The 25680-nt window shown below is 45.7% G+C and overlaps 3 protein-coding genes across 3 annotated transcripts; 2 read left to right on the top strand and 1 right to left on the bottom strand.

The window, feature by feature from the left end:
* Positions 1-1447: 1447 nt before the first annotated feature.
* On the bottom strand, positions 1448-2457 carry LOC144733578 (heat shock protein beta-11-like). Its single transcript, XM_078615598.1, has one exon. It carries the CDS (start codon positions 2398-2400, stop codon positions 1786-1788), a length of 615 nt encoding a protein of 204 aa, XP_078471724.1. The 5' UTR covers positions 2401-2457; the 3' UTR covers positions 1448-1785.
* Positions 2458-3479: 1022 nt separating this feature from the next.
* On the top strand, positions 3480-4919 carry LOC144733586 (heat shock protein beta-11-like). Its single transcript, XM_078615610.1, has one exon. The coding sequence runs from the start codon at positions 3538-3540 to the stop codon at positions 4150-4152; it is 615 nt and encodes a 204-aa protein (XP_078471736.1). The 5' UTR covers positions 3480-3537; the 3' UTR covers positions 4153-4919.
* A 12186-nt stretch (positions 4920-17105) lies between these two features.
* On the top strand, positions 17106-18166 carry LOC144733572 (heat shock protein 30-like). The gene has a single exon (XM_078615586.1). The coding sequence runs from the start codon at positions 17181-17183 to the stop codon at positions 17733-17735; it is 555 nt and encodes a 184-aa protein (XP_078471712.1). The 5' UTR covers positions 17106-17180; the 3' UTR covers positions 17736-18166.
* The last annotated feature ends 7514 nt before the right edge of the window (positions 18167-25680 follow it).

Here is a 25680-nt window from a genome sequence, read left to right as displayed (position 1 = left end):
TATCATATGCAAATGAAAGGCATCATTTTAGTTTCGAAAGGTGGGGTGAGGCAGGACACACAACTTGAAGGGATGACGGCCGGTGGTCGAGACTAACGTGGGAATGGGAGCTAAAGGAGGGAACGCAACCGACAGAGCGTCCACTGCGAAGATGTAGCAAATAAATCAACCTGTGGGCATGAGCCAGACGATTTTTGCATTGCAAATCCGCAAGAGATGTTGATGGCTTCGTACAGAAGTGGAGAAATCACGGCTGGAGATGGTGACGGCTGCAAAAGTAGCTTTGGAAAGCATTTACACGAAATCACCTTCAAAAACATCCATTTACTTAATCACATTTTCATTAAATGTGTATTCAGAAAGATAAACTATAACAGTATAAGAATTAGATCGTTTCTTTATATTGCTAATTTTAAAATTAAGCGTATTTTTTTCATTGTACTAGTTTAATGTCTTAAGGTTGTTTTAATATTCTCTAAGATAAAAAAAGTTTGCCAAAAGAATGACATTAAAAGGCGCATTAATTGAACGTGCTATTTTAAATAAACCGTGTCATTCCTCGATACTGTTTTGGTAATTCCCACCTTTTTGGTGCCCCGATTGTCTTCTGAACTTCTACCATTTCAACTAATCGTCACGTTCATTTGTTACACGGCAAATCCGTGTAGCCAGTTGCCCAGCTACTTTTGTTGGCAACAGCCCAAAGCCATAAACAACAGAGTTATTTTTCGATTTAAAGCTTTCGTGACCTCAGGGATTCATCTTCTTGGTTCTTTCGGTAAAGTCACGTTTCTGATGGCACAGCGGCCACCCAACGTGGCCCCGCTTCTTCACTCCATCAACTGGCCTCGATCTCTTCTGGGCTCCCCTCTATAACCTCTCTCCCACGTGACCCTGACTCCTCCCATCCGGATCGTCAGATCCGGCCTTCCCATACTGCCCTGCTGGCTCCACCTCCATTCACCTCGCTTCCCATTGGAGCCGAGGTGAACGGCGGCCCCTCTCACACGCCCCCCATACCGGGCTCCGCCCCCAATACCCCGGGTCGTGTGATTGGGCCAGAGTCCAGCAGCAACCACATTTATGCTCGCATTACAACAGTATGATTTGTTAACAGTTGAAGGACGATATAACTGAAATGGCATTTGTGGTAACATTTCACGTAGACCATTGCAACCCCGGCCCCAATTCTGAGTGCGGAGTGACTGGACAGGACGACCACACAGGCAGGGCCGACGGCGTGAGCCTGGCACCTTGGGAGTTGTCATGGACAGGGAGCAATGAGGCGGCGTTACCGGTTGTCTTAGTTTTGGGGAATTCTGTGTCCAGAACTCTGATCCACAGTAACGATGAAACAAACACAATGCAGACAAAAAGAACAGTGCAACTGTTGCATGAAATTGAAAGACATTTTATTATATATATAAAAAACATTCGTCAAATACCATTGCCAAGAACAGTACAGTGTTGTCAATAAAAATTTAGATTCAGTTAGAAATGTATACTATGAGAAAAATAGCAATGTATAACGATGAAAAATACTTTAAGATAACATTCAGCATTATCTTATTGCAATATATGAACGTGCAATGGGATATTAAAACGATGCAACACAATTTGATAATCATGAACAGCGATACACTTACTCCAATGGAGTTGAATGTGAACGCTGAAACACGTAAATATTAGTAAACATATCGTGATTAGAAACTGATTTAACAAAATATCCGTACAATCAAAACATCAATAAAGCAGGTTGCTGGAATGGATGCTCCAGGCGCCACTCTACGCGTGAGTGGAGCCAGTGGACTGAGAGGCCGTGCCAGGAGTCGATGTCGCTGGCTGCTCAATGGCCACCACCCTCTCGGCCGCTGCAGGGAGGGCGCGGCGCTGAGCCTTGACCTTCAGCTTCCCGTCTTGGGTCAAGCAGCAGCTCACGCTCTGCGGGTCCACGTCCCTGGGCAGCTGCGTCTCCCTGTGGAACTCCTGGCAGCTGTGGCTGTAGCTGCCGCTGCTGACTTCTCCGCTCTTCACCTCGCGCCGTCCAGCCACCACCAGCTTGTCTCCAGACACCTTCACGGCCAGGTCCTGTGGGGAGAAGTCCTGCACGTCCAGGGACGCGACGAACCCGTCTCCCTGCTCCTGTGGATCTTCAATCTGGAACCCACTGCTCACGGCCGGCTGCTGCAGCAGTGCGTCTCCGTGGCTGCCCTGAGCCCACGTGTGGCTGCTGAGCTGATCGACTCCACGGAAGATTGTCTCCATCCTCTCGATCTCGCTCCTCATGTCTCGCTGCAGCTGCTGGAAGAGACTTTCACCGCGGGGCTTCCAGACCGGCCAGCCTGGCCAGACGCTCCTCTCCATCACGTGCATCGCAGGGAAGTAAACACTCAGGGCCATGCTTGCTTGTTGATGTGCTTCACAGTGAGGCTCGCTTTAGCTGTGAGCGCTGCTCCCTCCTCCGCCGATGTTCTGCCAGTGCAGCTACAGGAGCTGCTTTTATAGCCCTGGCAGTGCTGACGAGCAGATGCCAGGGGGAGCCAGAAGCGTCCAGAATGACGCAGCTGCTTCCAGGGGCTTCCCTCATCCGCAGAAAATATCAGTGACTCATGTCTCAGGCTGCATTCTGCGACAAGTTCACTACAATAGCATCCAGTTCACGCTGCCAACTTTAGCATTACGTAAATTTTAAAAATAACATTGTACAAAATTCATAGTTTGCATTAATAAAGTTTAAAGTAAGACACATTCGTTGGCTATGCTCATCTCACTGTGTGCCTCAGTCTTTCCTGATAAGGCTGATGATGTCATTGTGCTGTGTAAGCGAGAATGTAAGGGTCGGTTTGTATCAGCCTTCAAAGTGTTGTAATTTCAATTCAATATAGAATAGCACATCACTCTATTTTACATTTATTATATCACTGTGTGACGAAATTCATTTTTTGCTCCTGGGTAGTAAGTGTTACTTCCTAATTGCATATGCCTCAAAAGTATAGAAAATGGCTATTGTTCCCCACAAACTTTGCTTTTTTGACCAGGACATTGATATTTAGAAATTATCCTATTTTCAATGAGAAAACGTGTGCATTTGAGTTATTCCGTAAAGTCCTGGTCACAAAAGGAAAGTTTGTGGTGAATAATAGCCATTTTCTATACTTTTGAGGCATAAGCAATTAGAAAATAACACTTATTACCCAGGAACAAATATCGTGTTCCATAGTGAATTATCAGTGCAGAGTGAATTATCAGTGCAGAGTGAATTATCAGTGCAGAGTGAATTCCATGGCAGTAAACTGCTCACAGACTGCAGTCCGAGACACGAGTCACGCTCTTGATTCTGTGCCGATGAGGGAAGCCCCTGGGGGCAGCTGCGTCATTCTGGACGCTTCTGGCTCCCCCTGGCATCTGCTCGTCAGCACGGCCAGGGCTATAAAAGCAGCTCCTGTAGCTGCACTGGCAGAGCATCATCGGAGGAGGGAGCAGCGCACACAGCTCAAGCGAGTCAAGCGAGCCTCACTGTGAAGCACATCAACAAGCATGGCCCTGAGTGTTTACTTCCCTGCGATGCACGTGATGGAGAGGAGCGTCTGGCCAGGCTGGCCGGTCTGGAAGCCCCGCGGTGAAAGTCTCTTCCAGCAGCTGCAGCGAGATATGAGGAGCGAGATCGAGAGGATGGAGAGAATCTTCCGTGGAGTCGATCAGCTCAGCAGCCACACGTGGGCTCCGGGCAGCCACGGAGACGCACTGCTGCAGCAGCCGGCCGTGAGCAGTGGGTTCCAGATTGAAGATCCACAGGAGCAGGGAGACGGGTTCGTCGCGTCCCTGGACGTGCAGGACTTCTTCCCACAGGACCTGGCCGTGAAGGTGTCTGGAGACAAGCTGGTGGTGGCTGGACGGCGCGAGGTGAAGAGCGGAGAAGTCAGCAGCGGCAGCTACAGCCACAGCTGCCAGGAGTTCCACAGGGAGACGCAGCTGCCCAGGGACGTGGACCCGCAGAGCGTGAGCTGCTGCTTGACCCAAGACGGGAAGCTGAAGGTCAAGGCTCAGCGCCGCGCCCTCCCTGCAGCGGCCGAGAGGGTGGTGGCCATTGTGCAGCCAGCGACATCGACTCCTGGCACGGCCACTCAGTCCACTGGCTCCACTCACGCGTAGAGTGGCGCCTGGAGCATCCATTGCAGCAACCTGCTTCATTCATGATTTCTTACGTGGATATTTTGTTAAGTCAGTTTCTATTCACGATATGTTCACTAACATTTACGTTTTCAGCGTTCACATTAAAGTCCATTGGAGTAAGTGTATCGCTGTACATGATTGTCAAATTGTATCGCATCGTTTTAATTTGCCATTACACGTTCATATATTGCAATATAAGATAATGCTGAATGTTATCTTCAAGTATTTTTCACTGTTATACATTGCTATTTTTCACATAGTATACATTTATAACTGAATCTAAATATTTATTGACAATACTACACTGTTTTTGGCAATGGAAAATGACGAATGGTTTTAATATAATAAAATGCCCTTCAATTCCTATAGTGTTATAGTTTATCTTTCAGATGTACTTACATTTGAATTAAAATTCATCCATGAAGTCGTTTCTGAGCGTTTCAAACAACTACACATTTTCTTTTAAAAAATGTAACCCTAAAAATGTTGCTACGCGGTTTCACGTGGTAACCATGGCACTTAAAAAAAATTAAAATATTCAGTAAAACCGCAGCGTGAGCGCGACATCCCCAAATGATGAGATCAACTCTCTAACACCCGCTATGTCCAAACAAACGCTGCATAGTAATTTTAACATGCCGCTGGACGTTATTTTCAATGCGACTCATTAGATTAAGAATGTTTCATTTTACGGGGCAACAATAAGTACAATATTTTAAGCAATGTATTGTTTACAATCGAATATAGTTATTTAGTTGTACATGTACGTTCCTGCTTTGAGCTCTTACTGTTAATATTGTATGCAGTACACATTCAATATAATTTGTGGCTTTCGTCAATATATTTCTAAAAAATACATTTTGAAATAAAGTTTTTGTCATATCCTTAAAATTCAGATTTGCAGCCGTAACAATACAATGGTTTATCTGCCCTGTGAAAGAGACGCTGTGTGCGGACCAAGCTATATTTTCCTCTGAACATTTCTCTCATGCCACCAGTACTTGACCCACAGCAAGATTCCACTCGTGACAGTAACTCGATACAGCTGCATGTGACAGCAGCTTGTTGAGCGAGACTTTTAACTATTTATTTTATATTTTACCAGGTATCGCCCGCTGAACTTCGTAGCTATTTTACAGAAGCGACCAGGCCACAAATGACAGCTCAACGAAGTGGCTTATCACGTGAACATTTATCGCAGCCAATTACTCAACGCATTTTTATTCTAAATGTGGTGGGAAAAACCAGAGGACCCGGGGAAAAATCCACGCGATCACTGGGAGAACATTACAAATCCAAATATACAGCAGGCGTCAGGGTCGAGATCGGACCTTCTACCTCCTGTATACCAGGCGAGGTAGTTAACATCTCGCCAACGTGGTGCCCTCCCTTGCCACTGTCCCTACTCGCACACCCAAGGGGTTGCTCCTGACACCAGAGGGCAGCACCCCAAGGTAATGTATTCCACATACCCATTACACGTGTCATCAGTGGAGCATAATTTCATAGAAAAATAACACTGCCTTGAATGAAAAAAATGATAGACTTTTCAGGCAATGGCCCTTCCGAATGAACAAACTCTAATAACCAACGTTTCGGGCCCATTATACATTTATTTTACATGCAAAGCAATGTTATGGCCGAATGTGGAGTTTGTTGTCATTTGTGCTTGTGCGCCATTATGAATGGAACATCATCCGCATATAATTTGCATCATTAAAAGAATAGTGTAGTACTCCATGCAGTACGGTAATATCTGTTATAAAAACATGGTAATGTGGAGCATTGATTGGGAATCCACTTTCAGAATCAGAATCTTTATTTCTATTGGAGGAATCCGACGAGCTTATGAAGCCATTTTTCACAGATGTCCAGTATTGGCGGATTTTAATTCTAGTGTGTATATTTTTTAAAAATAATAATTTTGTATTGATCCAACCACGCGACAGGTGAGTGGTGCATATCGAGATAGGCGGCTGGGACAGACAACCAACGGGGACGTGCAGGACCGTAGCGTTGTGTGTTACGTGGTGCATCAGATCCCCTTTTCTTCGGGGAAGAAAATTGTAAAGAAGGGGCGGGAGGGAGGGGAGTGTTGTGTCTATACCCTTTTTTTTAATTAAGAACAATTCAAAAAAAAATAATAAATTTTTTTTTAATCTATATATATATACCTTTTTTTAAAATTAATTAATGAAAACAACTCACTTCTCCTCACAAGAACACCAGGAATCCATGAAACATGGAGGGCGGTTAAAATGTTGAGAGTTCGGTCACAAAGAGGTCATGGACATCCAGATGGACCAAAGATGTATGGACTAGCCTCCCAAGACATCTGGAGATGTACAGATAAGGGCAGAATAAATAACGGTTGAAACTTCGCGTTTTCTTAACGTTTTCCTTACCGAAAAGTAGAAACTTAACAAAGATAATTAACCAACAAACAATAATATTTTTTCTATTATTATATGTTTCCTACCTACACGACCTTCCAAAAAAATAAAAATAAAAACTAAAGAGTACGAATTCCAGAAAGCTTAAGTGGAAATATAATTACGCTTAACCTCAGGACATTAAAATATAACTCAGAATAAACACCAATCTCTGGAGAACTAAACTTGGCGAAGCCAAAATAATAATGTGACGAGAATCATTACGAATATTCATTAAACATAGACGAATGATTACCACGATACTAAGACCGAAGGAACTCATAAAATATAATTCAAGAATAAATGTAACACACAGGACCACATAAATGTATTACAAACATCTCCTCAGCCACCTTTGTCTTCCAGCGGGGTCTGACGGGCAAGGAGGGAGCAAAAGGTCACAAGGGGGGGGGTGTCTGCTTCTTCTCGCTCTGTCTTGTTTGTTTTCTCTCGCAAGAGACGCGAAGAGAGGGGAGTCACGTTTTGAGTTAGGCACGGGCGCACACCGCGAAAGGACAGTCTAAGTTGAGTCAGTCCGAGTCGAGCTCAGCGTTGCGACGGGGCACGCAAGGGAGCTGTGGCAGTCGTGCCTCGAGAAGAGATGGGACGACGAGACTTCGTTAAAGTGACAGTCTGAGAGCAGTCTGTCCGAGGCGCTCGGTCTCACAACTCGGCTTGCGACGCAGCGTTGCGACGGGGCTCGCAAGAGAGCTGGGGCGGTTGTGCCTCGAGAAGTGATGGAACGAGGAGAAGTCGTTCGAGTCGCAGAAGTCTGAGTTCAACCTGAGTTGGGGCTGGGTTTCAGCCGTGCTCCGGCTGGCGGAGCGTCGTGAGGAAACGAAACACCGATGCCGATAGCAGGTGTCGCTTCTCGCAGAACGAAGTTAAGTGCGAGTGAAGCTGGCAGCTGCACGAACAAAGGAAGCACGGAGCAGAGAGAGTGACGAGTGACGACAAGCAATCAACCTGTAAAAGGGCGGAGATCGCCAAGCGTCGACCAAGCGTGCAAAGCAGAGAGCGCGAAGCAGTGGAGAAAGCCTGGTCAAACGGCTGGGAAGGAGAGGACAGCGCCATCGAATGCGCCGTGTGCCTGAGGGCACACCGACCAACGACCAGTGTGCACACACAAGACGCCCAGAGCGACGGCGAGCATCGTGCCGACTCAACAATCAATCGAGCAGTGGAGAAGCCGGGGGCTGCCACCAAGGAAGCGCGTACGCCACCGTGCGCCACTGTGCGCCAACGAGCGACACCCAGCGCCACCGAGCGACACGAGCGACCGAGCATCTTCAAGGACAGCATCGTGCCAACTCGTCATCCAGCGGTGGAGAGAGAGAGAGAGAGCGCACAAGCCGAGCGACACGCTGAGCGAGAGAGCAGCAGGCGCTCGCTGCGGCCACGCCCAACACAAGAGAACCTCTCTGGCCGCTGTTTGTATAATCCCTCCCCCACCCCACAAGCTAACGACACAATTAATATTACGAGGGGACAACGCACACACAACACGCACACGAATAAGACTTTCAAAAGTTATCTTTGTGTTTCAAAAAGGGTTGCCATTTCGAGGTGGTGCGTTCAATATCAACTGATCGTGCAAAGCAGTGCTGCCGTCGAGTTACATGAATAAGAAATGTTTTAGTCATTCATTTTCGTTAACTGCATAATTTCGCCAATGAAGAAGTATTTTTAGTCATTCATTTTCGTTAATTGCATAATCTTGCCCATGAATTTATTGACGTATACCTGCTTTCGCATAAGAGAGTGTCATGTGCTTGTTTAGAATTAAAATTGCTTAACACCAACTGTTCGAGTGCTTCTTTCCAAGTCCATGCAAAACTGTCTTATTCATAAGAGCTGTATCCTGATGAGATCTGAACTGGTGACCTTAAATATCATAACACACACTAGGATAATCGGTAAACGTTTAATCGATGATAATCGTGTTATCCTGATTGACAACTCTGGATAAACGAAGCTGAGCCTAATTATCACAACTGCACACATTAACATCGTCGCAAGCATCCGCATAAATTACTACGATTATCTCAGCGATTATCATTATTTATGCATATAATTACACGCATCATCATAATTTATGCATATTAATACACACATTAACATAATTAATGCGATTTGCGCATTTTTCGGAAAATTATTAATTTTTATTATTTTTATCAAAATTTCATAACCCGACACATACAACATAATGGGTGGCGTCGTCCGGGATCTCTCACAGACAGTGTTTTGCATGGATGATGGAATGAACCACTACGTGTTAACCAGAATATCGGGATCAAACATTGCATTGTGATTGTAAACGGGCGGAATAAAAAAAGCGCCCTCTGAGGTTAAAACCCAGAATAGCAGGTAAAAAAAAAAAAAGACAGTGGAATTAAGATAATACCGTATCAAACCGATTGCATCCTGTGATAAATGGTGTTAGAGGTACGCACTCTGAATCGGAAAAGTACAGAATAGCTCGATTCAAACTGACTACCCTCTGTGACTTAATTGTTTTATATGCACTCTAAAAAGGAAATGTCAAAATAACTCTTGCCATACCTAAGATGCTAGGATTAAGAATAATTTTTGAATGGGTTACGGGATACTGCGAGCTCGTATTAAAACGTACCGACCAATCTGTTAAAAAGCAGTACAGTCAGAGAGACATATGGGAAGGGAGCTGTATCGATAACACGAACACACCTCGAGGGAAACTAAGTGACTGGATAAAATGTAACAAAGGCGAACACGATGCAAAAACTGCAGAGAAGGCAGGTCAGGACTCATGCCTTCTCACACAGGCATACAGACAGGGATTGTGGAATGAGGAAAATTTTGGAAAGGAAACGGGAGAGAAATCGTCTCTAATAAACGAGGAAAAATGTCCTCACACCATCGTAAGGGAGGAGAAATCAGTGCTCGCGACACCAGCGAAACTCACAGACGTTGATCCACAGAATAAATATGAAAGTAACAGTAAATCACACTCTTGGGTACGGGGACAGAGTCAAGGGACTGATCGCAAAAAAATTATGAATATCGAGCAAAAAATCCTTGACAAAGGGAAACCCTCACAATTCGAGAGAAGGGATGGAGAGATACATATGCAAACAAAAACATGTGAGATTGACAACTTCACAGATAGAGGGAGGCAAAATGTTAAAGTAAAGTCGACAGGACATGCTCCACTAAGGGCAGAGGCAAAAACTGAAGGGAAATGGCAACACGAGCGACACAGCACTGGGCGCGCACACAAAAAATGCACGCCACTTAAACACAAGCGACACAGCACAGACCAAAGTGACAGATTGCCTGATGATAACTTGTTTGATGATGACGCTGTCGGCAATCAACTTTCGGAATACCTATTCATCAGTAAAACCCTTAAGTTGATGGACAAGGCTCTAGTCAGAATTCCCGATTTTGACCCCCACAATAAGTCCATGGATATACATACACATATCGCGACAGTGGAAGAGGAGGCAATGATTAGAGGGCTGATGAGACGGGATGAAAAAGCGAGTTTGTTGAAACGAAGCTTACATAAAGATTATATTCCATGGGTAAAGTCACTACCACACAAGGTTAGAAATGATTTTAAACAACTGAGCCTGGCAGTGATTCGGAAGTTTGGAGAATATTCGACACTCACTGAGGGGTTTTATGCTGTAAAATCGATGACCCAGGGCATGGACCAAGATCCACGTGACTACCTCGTACAATTTAAAAGAGCGTATTATGCAGGCGATGTGAATCAATACCACGAAGGAGATAAAATGTTCAAAATTATGTTTTTTGAATCCTTGAGCCCAGAGATCACAGAAAGGGTGAGAATGGTTTTGAATCCAGAAACCGCATCCTTACGCCGCATAGAGAGCAAGGCGTACATGGCATGGTTATACAGAGCTAAGAATCATAATTCGGATCCAGAACACAGGGAGAGGGATAAAGAACCCAGCCTCTCAGAGAGTAATCTCAATCACTGAGTAGTCCCACAATGCAGGACGGAGCAAAAACGCACGCACACATGGCAAAATAACCCAGAGAGAGGTTGGCACGAGAATGAGAGCGGCACAAAGCCGAACATTCAGAGGAATCGCAGGAGGGGGAGGTTCAGAACAGAACCATATCAACACCCCATGCCACGACACACGCAAGGTCAAAATTACCCACAAAAATGGCAAGGTAACAATCCAGGAAAAATTTGGCACCCAAATGGGAGAAACACTGGGCCAAAATTGTACGAGAATCGCAGGAGGGAGAGGTTCAGAGCAGAACCATATCAACACCCCATCCCACGACACACGCAAGGTTCAAATTACGCACAGAGATGGCAAGATAACCACCTAGCGGGAAGGTGTTACACAGACCGCGGAGGTATGGATGCGAACATTCAGAGAAATCGCAGGATGGGAGGTCAAACACAATCGATCCAATTCCGACCAATTCCTCCACCGGCTATACCAGGAGGGAATAGAGGAATAACACAGAATGCGGTCCAAATACATGATAAACAACCCACAGTGAGCGCGAGCGAGCGGCCAACACGCGCCCCATCCGCCGAGGTGTTAAACCCGGAGCTCAATGGGAAACACAAGCAGGCTGCAAGTGACAGGGCGGGCAAAAACGTGGACAGTGCTACCGTAAATGACGCGCGGATCGAATACAAGGACAGGGTTGCATTGAAGCGTGATCGGACAGTACAAAAACAGACAGCAGAGACACGCCCTGAGGAGCGCAGGCATGAGACTTTGAATGGAAAATATCCAAGGGAAACCAAAATTTATGTGGATCGGAGTGCTAAAATGGAGACGAATGTCCATGACGTATCGGGAATGGTGTTGAAATCCAACACACTCGTAAAAACAAAGAGGGCAACATTACGAGGGACAGAATTAAATCGACACACTGACTCGGCAAATGTGCATGTAATCGCAGAGAGAGCGAATGCCAGTGATGACGGAGTACAGAAGTTGGTTGTGTGCGCGAATTCTGATTATGTGCAGCACAATTTTACACCACACACTCCCACGACGCGAGAGAGTGAGAGGGGAAATTACAAAAACGAACCGGAAAACCGTGATCGAATGATCAAAGTGATAAGTGGTAAACCAGACACTCGGAACTTGGTAAAAAGATTGCAAGGATGTAACAGGAGGAAAATAACGCAAAAATGCGTTCGAAACCGCTACCTAGCGTTTCCCAGGATTTAACAAAAACAAAAAAATTAATATCCGTCGGAGTTATGATGTATGAGAACCATGTAACTGGTGATATCGATGTTAAAGTTTTGTTGTATTTTCCTTGCTTATTTCAAATGTAACCTTGTTAAGATTGTGATACATATGCGCGCGCTTTGGAAGGAATGCGTTATGGATTAGTACCGATGTTTAACGTTGTGTTTTATTTCTTTTGCTTATTTCAAATGTAACCATGTTACGATTGTGATACATATGCGCGCGTCGTAAGAAATAACCGCCGAGAGTGAGGGCGGCTTATAGATTCATAACACAAAAAAAGGGCATTTACTTGGTTTGAAAATTCGCCAGTGGCCAAATCGACCCCTGATAATTTTCAAACGGGCGGATTGTTGTGTCTATACCCTTTTTTTTAATTAAGAACAATTCAAAAAAAAAATTAATCTATATATATATACCTTTTTTTTTATTAATTAATGAAAACAACTCACTTCTCCTCACAAGAACACCAGGAATCCATGAAACATGGAGGGCGGTTAAAATGTTGAGAGTTCGGTCACAAAGAGGTCATGGACATCCAGATGGACAAAAGATGTATGGACTAGCCTCCCAAGACATCTGGAGATGTACAGATAAGGGCAGAATAAATAACGGTTGAAACTTCGCGTTTTCTTAACGTTTTCCTTACCGAAAAGTAGAAACTTAACAAAGATAATTAACCAACAAACAATAATATTTTTTCTATTATTATATGTTTCCTACCTACACGACCTTCCAAAAAAATAAAAATAAAAACTAAAGAGTACGAATTCCAGAAAGCTTAAGTGGAAACATAATTACGCTTAACCTCAGGACATTAAAATATAACTCAGAATAAACACCAATCTCTGGAGAACTAAACTTGGCGAAGCCAAAATAATAATGTGACGAGAATCATTACGAATATTCATTAAACATAGACGAATGATTACCACGATACTAAGACCGAAGGAACTCATAAAATATAATTCAAGAATAAATGTAACACACAGGACCACATAAATGTATTACAAACATCTCCTCAGCCACCTTTGTCTTCCAGCGGGGTCTGACGGGCAAGGAGGGAGCAAAAGGTCACAAGGGGGGAGGGTGTCTGCTTCTTCTCGCTCTGTCTTGTTTGTTTTCTCTCGCAAGAGACGCGAAGAGAGGGGAGTCACGTTTTGAGTTAGGCACGGGCGCACACCGCGAAAGGACAGTCTAAGTTGAGTCAGTCCGAGTCGAGCTCAGCGTTGCGACGGGGCACGCAAGGGAGCTGTGGCAGTCGTGCCTCGAGAAGAGATGGGACGACGAGACTTCGTTAAAGTGACAGTCTGAGAGCAGTCTGTCCGAGGCGCTCGGTCTCACAACTCGGCTTGCGACGCAGCGTTGCGACGGGGCTCGCAAGAGAGCTGGGGCGGTTGTGCCTCGAGAAGTGATGGAACGAGGAGGAGTCGTTCGAGTCGCAGAAGTCTGAGTTCAACCTGAGTTGGGGCTGGGTTTCAGCCGTGCTCCGGCTGGCGGAGCGTCGTGAGGAAACGAAACACCGATGCCGATAGCAGGTGTCGCTTCTCGCAGAACGAAGTTAAGTGCGAGTGAAGCTGGCAGCTGCACGAACAAAGGAAGCACGGAGCAGAGAGAGTGACGAGTGACGACAAGCAATCAACCTGTAAAAGGGCGGAGATCGCCAAGCGTCGACCAAGCGTGCAAAGCAGAGAGCGCGAAGCAGTGGAGAAAGCCTGGTCAAACGGCTGGGAAGGAGAGGACAGCGCCATCGAATGCGCCGTGTGCCTGAGGGCACACCGACCAACGACCAGTGTGCACACACAAGACGCCCAGAGCGACGGCGAGCATCGTGCCGACTCAACAATCAATCGAGCAGTGGAGAAGCCGGGGGCTGCCACCAAGGAAGCACGTGCGCCACCGTGCGCCACTGTGCGCCAACGAGCGACACCCAGCGCCACCGAGCGACACGAGCGACCGAGCATCTTCAAGGACAGCATCGTGCCAACTCGTCATCCAGCGGTGGAGAGAGAGAGAGAGCGCACAAGCCGAGCGACACGCTGAGCGAGGGAGCAGCAGGCGCTCGCTGCGGCCACGCCCAACACAAGAGAACCTCTCTGGCCGCTGTTTGTATAATCCCTCCCCCACCCCACAAGCTAACGACACAATTAATATTACGAGGGGACAACGCACACACAACACGCACACGAATAAGACTTTCAAAAGTTATCTTTGTGTTTCAAAAAGGGTTGCCATTTCGAGGTGGTGCGTTCAATATCAACTGATCGTGCAAAGCAGTGCTGCCGTCGAGTTACATGAATAAGAAATGTTTTAGTCATTCATTTTCGTTAACTGCATAATTTCGCCAATGAAGAAGTATTTTTAGTCATTCATTTTCGTTAATTGCATAATCTTGCCCATGAATTTATTGACGTATACCTGCTTTCGCATAAGAGAGTGTCATGTGCTTGTTTAGAATTAAAATTGCTTAACACCAACTGTTCGAGTGCTTCTTTCCAAGTCCATGCAAAACTGTCTTATTCATAAGAGCTGTATCCTGATGAGATCTGAACTGGTGACCTTAAATATCATAACACACACTAGGATAATCGGTAAACGTTTAATCGATGATAATCGTGTTATCCTGATTGACAACTCTGGATAAACGAAGCTGAGCCTAATTATCACAACTGCACACATTAACATCGTCGCAAGCATCCGCATAAATTACTACGATTATCTCAGCGATTATCATAATTTATGCATATAATTACACGCATCATCATAATCTATGCATATTAATACACACATTAACATAATTAATGCGATTTGCGTATTTTTCGGAAAATTATTAATTTTTATTATTTTTATCAAAATTTCATAACCCGACACATACAACAGGAGTCAGTCTCATTTCAAGTCCAGTCGAGTAAACTCACGGTCTCTGGAGTGGCATTCATGAGGTGGCCGCAGATATGGGACAACTCCCCTTCCATATTCCTCAGTTTAAGACTCAGGTGTTCTAAAGCGACTATGGCGAATAGGGGAGTTGTGCCAGAGGGCGAAAGAGGGGGCCCCGTTATTATTCCTTGAGCCAATGATGGTCTTTCTAACCGAAATGGTATATGCTTGGAAAAGGGTGTATTGGTGCCTGGTGATACCTTGGGGTTTAAGGCCCAAGAGGGAGGATTCAATGCTAGGTAGTATCTCGGTGCCACACATCACGTTGTACAGATTGGTTATTTTATCATCGAATGTCCTGATGGTGGGAGAGTCCCAGAAGGCGTGGATGTAAGTTTGGATGGTGCCCGGGGGCACTTAGGGCAGTCTGGGGAGAATGAGTATACTTTTTAACAGCAATCTGCCAGATGCACAATTAATTAACACAATGTACATCGTTACCGGAACACCGAAACCGACACCAATCCCCTGGCCTCCCTGTTCTGGCGAATAATCTGCCACCAAATATCCGCAGAGACATCGCGCAAACTGCAAAGGAGTTGACACGTTTTCTTTCCAGGAACAACAACAACAACAACAACCACCTGCCTACCCATCAACGAAGGCATCAACAATGTACCTCGCGCTGTCACCATCATAGAATATCACCCAGATCTGGAATAACGCTGGTGAACAGTGGCACAACACGTGCGTCCAAAATAAACGCATTTGAAACCCAAACATCACACCTCCTGGCTTTGAGATTCCTTCTTGGAGACATTGGTGTAACCATCAACCTCATCAAAACGTCAACAGGCCGATGCGCATTATCTCCTTCATGAATAAGGGGTCATTATGCCAGTTCTTCCCATACACCTCCGATTAACACAGTTGGCTACATACGGTGATCATGGAAGCTTGTGTTGCCTCCGAAACGTCGTGATTTAATTTACTTATTTTCATTATATTGTTTATATTTATTTATTTTACCTACGTGACTTTACCGAAACAACCAAAGAGTATGGATCCTTGCAGTCACGAAAACTTCAAATCTAGAATTAAGTTCAACTAACATACATGCAAATGGTAAATTAAAGACAAGCCACAGTACGATTATGACCATGCAAAACCAAACTATGGATCATGTAGTAAAAATACACGTCTGAGCTCCTTCAACGCAGGAATAGCAACACTAGACAAACTCTACACTGAAGCCCTCTCATGGCAAGCAGACCTTGACAATTTGGCTCCTGAAAATTATGCCATGAGAAAGAATAAATTCAAGCAATTTTGAAGATAATAGGTTACTTTCAGAGTTCGAACAATGCAGATGATGTTCAACAGTGTAACTTTTTTTGAAACTATGAGCATTCTTCAAAATCGTTTTTCATGGCCATATAAAAATGAAGTCAGGCTCGTGGAGTTTGTCCGGGATAATGCCACATCTTTTCATTTTGGCAGTCTCGTAATGGGCTGGATAGTGGCACGAACTTGGATTGTGACAATGTGAAGCGAATGTGCTTTGGGAATGGACAAGAGGTTGGGGAACACGATTAGTATAAACCAAAACCAACAACAACAGCAATTCATAATCAACGTTTTTGGGTTTAGATCGCGTTATTTATAAATGTGTCGTAACTCTCCACCACCCGACACGGCCAATCAGTAAAAAAGTATCACGTTGACAAAAGACAAATAGTTTACTGCTTTAGCCCACTGGTGTGTTGAAGCTTGAAACCACAAGATTTACCAATTTTTGTACTGATTGGCCGTGTCGGGTGGTGGAGGGTTACGACACATTTATAAATAACGCGATCTAAACCCAAAAACGTTGATTATGAATACTATTGGTCGCGAAAGCCTTTGTGTCAAACTGACAACAGCAATAATCATGGATCCGCTGCCATGGCTAAGATAACAGATGAGAGTAGATGCACTGCATTGCCATTGTTGCAACCCTGATGCAAATTACATATATTAATGGTTGGTGTAGTATTATGGGTAATCGGGACTCATCCTTAATGTCTTCATTCCTGTGGAGCTCACTCGATATAAACTAGCAAATAGCCCTCGTCTCATTTTTTTGACGAACAAAACAGACCATGTAGAAAACTGCAAAGTTAGATGTTACTAAGTCTACGGAACATGCAGCCTGCATTCTCTGCTTTGAGACACCAAAGCCGGAGAAGCTTCTATCTGATTCACCAAAAACAATGACTTCATTCTCGCTAAGGCGTGCCTGTACATGACTCATCTAAAGCCTTAAAGTGAGAATGTTCCCGCAAATGCTGGCTTACGCTTATTCGCATTACCTGCGCTATATAATTGCTGCCCTAGTTGTGCGAGCAGACCACTCTCGGACAAGAAGACAGAGCAGTCCTCTACAGCTCGGAGACTTCCTTCAAAGTAAACGATCATGGACATGAACGTGTTCTTCCCTCCAATGCACGTGATGGAGAAGAGCATCTGGCCTGGCTGGCCGGTCTGGAACCTCCACGACAAGAGCCTCTTCCAGCAGCTGGAGCGAGACATGAAGAGCGAGATCGAGAGGATGGAGCAAATCTTCCGTGGAGTCGATCAGCTCAGCAGCCACTCGTGGGCTCCGGGCATCCCCAGAGTTGCGCTGCAGCAGCAGCCGGCCGTGAGTGCCGCGTTCCAGATCGAAGCTCAGCGGCAGCAGGGAGACGGGTTTGTCGCGACCCTGGACGTGCAGGGCTTCTCCCCACAGGAGCTGGCCATGAAGGTGTCTGGAGACAAGCTGGTGGTGGCCGGACGTCGTGAGGTCAAGCGCGAAGGCAGCGGCGCCTACAGCCACAGCTACCAGGAGTTCCACGAAGCGATGCAGCTGCCCAAGGACGTGGACCCGCAGAGCGTGAGCTGCTGCCTGACCGACGACGGGAAGCTGAAGATCAAGGCTCAGCGCCGCGCCCTCCCTGCCGTGACTGCTGGGAGGCTGGTGGCCATTGAGTGAGCTGGGAAGTGCTCACCAACACATTAACATATGGAATCTAACGTTTAACGCCCTGCAGAAAGTGCTCGCTTCTTAAATGCAAAAATTGTAATAATGCTAATTTTTCACATTCACTATGTGAAGTACAATCAAATACATCTAAAATGTTACGAAGTTAATCAACGAAACATGCTTAATTGTTCAATGAATATACTCTTTGAATCTAATGCCAATTTCCAAAAGTCATTGTTTTTCAATTCACTTTGCTTTTCCTGCACATAACGTTAATGTTGTTCTCGCTTTTATTGCCATGATGTTACATTCGTTTCAAATGCCTTTTTATAAAGACAAACTTGTGATGTTTTTTTGCAAGTTCAATTTGATTGTTACAGTAGAAATAGTTTTTATAATATAGTTATTTGATGCTGCAAAATAAAAGATCCCAGTATTCACGGAAGTTTGTGCATTTTTTTTCTGTGTCCAAGCTAAAAATAAAATCTGCCGTTCAGGGTTGTGAAACTGGCACACATTAACAACATTCGCTTGGGAAAGGGACGATTTCTGACATCCACTTACCAGCATACACCATTCTTTAGCAAATTCCCACAGATTTGACGAGTTGTTGGCGAGAATGGCCCATTAGTCAGCCCCTGCCAATCACGCTCGATAGAAAACAGCACCGTTTACGGTTTTTAGTTAACATCTTGTGTCAGATATATGGAGAGATGGTGTAGCCGAGTGGTTATCAAACTTTGTGTTGATATTTGTTTCAACCGAGTTACCCCCCCCCCTTGCCTGACCCAACATGGTTCTGAGAAATAAATAAATGCATGATTAACATAAATATTTTAATCGATTATCCATTTTGTGAGGTATCCTAACGAGCTAGTAACTGCAAGCGAATAAAAAAAAATCAACGGACACTCTGCATGCATGACGTTACTTGTTCGCGCTCGCTGGCTGCTCTAGAAAATTGTTTAGGATCAATGAGTGTAGAAAGGTCTTTATATCGGTATAGGTTACCATATAGATTTACATGTTATTATAACTATTTCAATATTGGCAGATTCATACATGATTGTTCACCAATGACTCTCATGTATGATATAATTTCACACAAGTATAAATCACCCCACGTGCCCCCAGAAGTCCGCCGACACCCGGCCGAGAACCACTGGTGTAGATGATGCATGGACAATCTTGTTTGCATGTAGAGCTTCTTTCGCACCGTACGCAGCCAACCGTGCTAAACACAGATGCGGGGAAGGACAACAAACTAAACACAATCAGCACTTTATCCTCTTGGCTATGATAAAAACAACATTAAGACTGAATTAGCATTAATTTTGTGGATAATGACGTTAGCATACCACCAATTAAAAAGCAGAGGAAAACATTTCATTTGGGGAGGGCTTACATGAAACATGCAGTGGTAGAATCAAGATCTGATGAATGCATGTGTCTTAGCAGCAAAAGGAGGCGAGGAAATGTGAGATGCAGCTGCCGCACAGATGGAGGTGGAAGGTTTTGCAGTGTTGAAGGATACGAGACCTCCGCACAAACGATGACTCCCAAAGTTAACACACTAAAACTAAACTATTATTTTTATTTTACCACGTAAAACCCACTGAGATTACATAGCTCTTGTTTCGGAAGCGACCTGGCCACAATTGATAGCTCAACGAAGTAGATTATTACGTGGACATTTATAGCAGACACACTCTAAAGACGTGTTTCTTATTGTAGAGGAAAAAACCGGAGGACCCAGAGAACAATCCACACGACCACGGGGAGACACGCAAACTCCAAATATATAGCAGGCGTCAGTCGGGATCGAACCCACTACCTCCTGTATACTCGGCGAGGTAGTGAACATCTTGCCACCGCGGCCCCCGCTACGTCGCCTTGCCGGTAACACCATGGAAAAGATGAAGCCTGCTCGTTATGACCATCTTATCCGTGAGTAATGTCAGTAAACGTCTGGTTCATGTCACTGTATGAGGTGCAGTCGGGGAAGCTTTATGCCTGGGCTACTTCATCTTGTCCACAACAGCAAAGATAAAACGTACCTTACCAGTTAGAACCATCTCCATTTGTCAAATACTCTACCCATTTTCATTCAACTGTGGATAGCAGGAACATTTTATGCCATTGCTGATGCGATGCATATAAATATTGGTTTTACATTCCATTTAATGAGCTGCAGATGTAAGGGATGCCGAGAGGAGAATAATATTAAATTACACAAATACAGGCAGACCTCGTTTATCACCCAAGATGCGTTCCTGGAGAAGTGAGCGCAAATAGAATCGCCGATAAATGGGGTCATACCATTGAATATATGGAGATGCGTTCCTAACAGCGTTATTTTTTTCATACGAGCAATATCGGAGGCATTATTGGGGTCTTGGTAATAGCACTCATAATAATAATTCATACATGATTATGAAATAAGATTATTAAACCTTATTTCATTAATAAAATAATTTATTATAACATCAGTATTATGTAGTGCACTCCTACAAGGCAACGGTGGGAGACGAGGTGGGAGGAGCTGCTGAGCTTCCAACACTACACTTTTTATTTTGCCAGGTAAGGCCCACAGCTTAAAAGGCTCTGGTTCTTTCGGTAACTCCCCTCCCAGCCTCACGTCCTCTTCCCTGAGCGCTCACACAGCCTCCCCCCCGACCCCACAGCCCCCCCCCCCCTCTATCTCTCCCCCTTGCTCCCCCCCTTTCTTACCTATATAACCTCTAGCCTACGGCAGCTCTCACCTACTTCAGAATTTTCTTGCTGTGGTTGTTCCACCTGATGAAGATCGCTTGTGTTGCGATCGAAACGTCGTGATTTGTTTTATTTTATACCTACGTTACTTCACCGAAAGAACCAAAGAGTATGGATTCCTGCAGTCACGAAAGTTTCAAATCAGGCTTATATAGTTATTTTTGAGAAGCGACGTGGCCACAAATTATAGCCCAGTGAAATGGCTTATCACGTGGACATTTATAGCAGCCAAATACTCTAAAAGCATATTTTTTTACGTGGAGGGGAAAAACCGGAGAACCAAGAAAAAAAAAGCCACGCTACCACAGGGAGAGACACACGCAAAGTACAAATATGAAGGTGTCAGGGTTGCGATCGAACCCACATCTCGCCACCCCCTAATCCGGGTCATTCTCAGAGAAGAGCTCCAGGACGTCCGTGATACTAGCCATGCCCTCAGTCTCAACTTGTGTGGTGAAGTTTCGTTTAGGCGGAGACCGAGAGCGACTCTTCTATCTTGGTCTCGTGAGCTCTCAGTAGTCTAGGGGTCGGCACGGTTTGAACCGACTCAAACTGGTTTCAAATTGAGCAATCCAAACCAAACCAGCGACGACTGAACCAAACCAAACCAAAACCAAACCAAACTAAGCTAAACCAAACCTCTTAAGTTGGCTTGAACCAAACTAGTTTGAGCCGGTTCCACCCTGTCCGAGCCAAACCGAGTCGGTTTTCGTAGCCCCAAACCAAACCGAACCAGTTCAAACAGAGCCAAACCAAACCGATTTGGTTCGGTTCAAACCGCGGTTTGGTGGTTTGAGCCAAACCGTGCCGACCCCTAGCTCTCACCTGGCTAAACAAAAAAATCGATTTGTTAAAACGTAATCATGACATCGAATCGATGTCCCTATACTCGCTGGGCTGAACAAGTTTGCGTAAGAGCGTGCTCTCGACTGTCATTGGCGAGGAGATATGGAACATGATCTAAATTGGAAGGTGAAACCATTCAAATCTGATTGGTCGTCAGGGTACATTTGAATGAGCATGGGGGGAATAAAACAATATTTATTTATACTGTATTGGAGGAATACGATGAGCTATAAAGCTCTTTTTTGTTTTTACAGATGAGGGGTCGGTTGGAAGACCGTTGAGAGAAATGAAGGATTGGTGGGAGTCGGGGAAATTCCATAAAGGACGGGGGAAGATGATAAAAGGTGCGGTGTAGTTCTGGACCATGTCTGAACGGAGTTACACATGCAGTGCTGAGGATGTAATAAAGTCCAAGTTCAACACTTCGCAGTTTAAGAATGTTTCGCCAAACTCTTTGGCGTGTTCGGGCAGGCTCACCCACGTTGCCAGTTGTGCCCGGGGTCGACATTCCACATCTTTGACGTGGACCATCAGCAAATCCGCTGCATGCCTATTCAAGTACCAGCTGTGTTCAGTTAGGGCTCACCCTGGTGACACTTCACCAACACTGGAGGGATTGTGGGCTTGCAAAGCACCCACGGATTTACAAAGTGAACTATGCCTCATTATGCAGGTATACACATGCATGGACGTATGTTTAAGCAGACAAAATAACCGCATCACACAAAAATGCATATTACATTTACTGTGCTTTCAAACGGACGAGTAACAAAAGTATTATTCTGCATGTCTTTAGAGCCGATATTTGCTTAATGCCGAATGGACATGGGCACATGTTGTCCTCTTCAAATCACGAGAAAATCAGAGTTCATTACAGTTGCCAAAGTGCAGAATGCTCGAATGGTAATCTAAATAAGCCCTTTCAACCTATTTATTTATATTACGTTCACGTCTCTCTCAAAGTGCCTTATGTCACCGTGAAAATAAACCCCACCCCGTGTGGACATTACCGCACAAATACTTTAAAGTTTCACCACTCCAAATGTTCGCTCTGTATGGTGACTTCTTGAGAAAAACGTTAGCCTGGTGAATACATATTTGGCCAAAAACACAACACGGTTTGGGGTGGAGAGCCGTGGGTCGGTGGTTCTCGCATTTCCCTATGAACCCAGTAACCTGAGTTAGATTCCTGACCACGGCTAACATCAGTGGCAGATCTCAACCAACCCGCACTGTGGCCAGCATGGTCAAGTAGTCAAACAAGCCCCATTACAGGCAGTCGATTGACAAAGGGCTGTACAAAAAGAGTCTGAAGTAACAATACACATTTCATTAGCTCACCACATATACTCTGAATGCCAATGGTAAATGCCACGACAGGTGTATGTGGGTAGTGGACTGCCGATTATTATTACACTTGTTTAAATTGCTTTATCAAGAGGATCATGCAACGTTTTCACAGGAAGGGGCTATTTGTTGCTATGTGTAATCCCAATACAGAAATTTGCAGGTATTTTTTTCGGCAGGAGGATGTTTGGACATTTTATGTTATTTTATATTCATACTAGCATAAGTACCCGGCGTTGCCCGGGTGAAAAATATATTTCTTAATAACCTTACATATATACACACCCTCACCACTCACCACTCACCCTCACCATTCACCCTCACCACTCTCCCTCACCACTCTCCCTCACCACTCATCCTCACCAATCACACCCTCACCAATCACCACTCACCACTCACCCTCAACACTCACCCTCACCACTCACCACTCACCCTCACCATTCACCCTCACCACTCTCCCTCACCACTCATCCTCACCAATCACACCCTCACCACTCTCCCTCACCACTCTCCCTCACCACTCATCCTCACCAATCACACCCTCACCAATCACCACTCACCCTCAACACTCACCCTCACCACTCACCACTCACCCTCACCATTCACCCTCACCACTCTCCCTCACCACTCTCCCTCACCACTCATCCTCACCAATAACACCCTCACCAATCACCACTCACCACTCACCCTCAACACTCACCCTCACCACTCACCCTCACCATTGACCCTCACCACTCTCCCTCACCACTCATCCTCACCAATGACACGGTCACCAATCACCACTCACCACTCACCCTCAACACTCACCCTCACCACTCACCACTCACCCTCACCATTCACCCTCACCACTCTCCCTCACCACTCATCCTCACCAATCACACCCTCACCACTCTCCCTCACCACTCATCCTCACCAATCACACCCTCACCAATCACCACTCACCACTCACCCTCAACACTCACCCTCACCACTCACCACTCACCCTCACCATTCACCCTCACCACTCTCCCTCACCACTCTCCCTCACCACTCATCCTCACCAATAACACCCTCACCAATCACCACTCACCACTCACCCTCAACACTCACCCTCACCACTCACCCTCACCATTGACCCTCACCACTCTCCCTCACCACTCTCCCTCACCACTCATCCTCACCAATGACACGGTCACCAATCACCACTCACCACTCACCCTCAACACTCACCCTCACCACTCACCACTCACCCTCAACACTCACCCTCACCACTCACCCTCACCATTCACCCTCACCACTCTCCCTCACCACTCTCCCTCACCACTCTCCCTCACCACTCATCCTCACCAATCACACCCTCACCAATCACCACTCACCACTCACCCTCAACACTCACCCTCACCACTCACCACTCACCTTCACCATTCACCCTCACCACTCTCCCTCACCACTCTCCCTCACCACTCATCCTCACCAATCACACCCTCACCAATCACCACTCAACACTCACCCTCACCACTCACCCTCACCATTCACCCTCACCACTCTCCCTCACCACTCTCCCTCACCACTCATCCTCACCAATGACATGCTCACCAATCACCACTCACCACTCACCCTCAACACTCACCCTCACCACTCACCACTCACCCTCACCATTCACCCTCACCACTCTCCCTCACCACTCTCCCTCACCATTCATCCTCACCAATCACACCCTCACCAATCACCACTCACCCTCACCACTCACCCTCACCACTCACCCTCACCACTCATCCTCACCAATCACACCCTCACCAATCACCACTCACCACTCACCCTCAACACTCACCCTCACCACTCACCCTCACCATTCACCCTCACCACTCTCCCTCACCACTCTCCCTCACCACTCTCCCTCACCACTCATCCTCACCAATCACACCCTCACCAATCACCACTCACCACTCACCCTCAACACTCACCCTCACCACTCACCACTCACCCTCACCATTCACCCTCACCACTCTCCCTCACCACTCTCCCTCACCACTCATCCTCACCAATCACACCCTCACCAATCACCACTCAACACTCACCCTCACCACTCACCCTCACCATTCACCCTCACCACTCTCCCTCACCACTCTCCCTCACCACTCATCCTCACCAATGACATGCTCACCAATCACCACTCACCACTCACCCTCAACACTCACCCTCACCACTCACCACTCACCCTCACCATTCACCCTCACCACTCTCCCTCACCACTCTCCCTCACCATTCATCCTCACCAATCACACCCTCACCAATCACCACTCACCCTCACCACTCACCCTCACCACTCACCCTCACCACTCAACCTCCCCTCACCACTCACTAATCACCACTCACAATCGCCACTCACAACCGCCCTCACCATTATATTTTTGCCCCAGTCAACGCCGGATATTTCCCATTCGTAGCAGTTTATATCAACTCTATAAGCAACTTATATTAAACAGGAAGCGCGATCGTAAAGTAATTTACAACCTTCGATTAGTCCTTTGTGCGATTCAAAGAATCGATTCCTGGCATGTTGGGGGTTTACATTTTGAATGATAGAGTTTCATTTTCATTGTTTTTTTTTTTTTCAGGAGTTTTTAATTACATTTTTGCCCCGGTCAACGCCGGATATTTCCCGTTCGTAGCAGTTTATATCGACTTTAACCAACTTATAGTAAACGGGAATCGTCCGAATCTAAAGGAATCTACAACCTTCGATTCCTTTGCGCGATTCAGAGAATCGATTCTTGGCGCGTCGGGTTTAAAAGTAATTACACAGTTGTTTTTTCATTGGTATGTAATGTTTGAAAGTTTTCATAAGATTTTAAATGTACTTTCTCCCCGGGCAACGCTGGGTATATCGAGTTTATACGACAAATGCGTGCGCATATTTTTAACGGGAATTAAAAATGGCGTCCACCCGGCAGCGAATGCGTCGCTACCCGTTGCCAGGGGCAACCGCCGTCCAATGAAACTGCGTATG

The sequence above is a fragment of the Lampetra planeri genome, chromosome 2, assembly GCF_965212315.1.
Source record: "Lampetra planeri chromosome 2, kcLamPlan1.2.h2, whole genome shotgun sequence".
Classification (NCBI taxonomy): Eukaryota; Metazoa; Chordata; class Hyperoartia; order Petromyzontiformes; family Petromyzontidae; genus Lampetra; species Lampetra planeri.
The sequence above is the reverse complement of the archived record's forward strand: the minus strand, read 5'-3'. Positions and strand labels throughout refer to the sequence as shown.

What these genes read in the sequence shown, in the direction of transcription:
- LOC144733578 (XM_078615598.1), bottom strand. Translation starts at nt 2,400, where the DNA reads ATGGCCCTGAGTGTTTACTTCCCTGCGATGCACGTGATGGAGAGGAGC.
- LOC144733586 (XM_078615610.1), top strand. Translation starts at nt 3,538, where the DNA reads ATGGCCCTGAGTGTTTACTTCCCTGCGATGCACGTGATGGAGAGGAGC.
- LOC144733572 (XM_078615586.1), top strand. Translation starts at nt 17,181, where the DNA reads ATGGACATGAACGTGTTCTTCCCTCCAATGCACGTGATGGAGAAGAGC.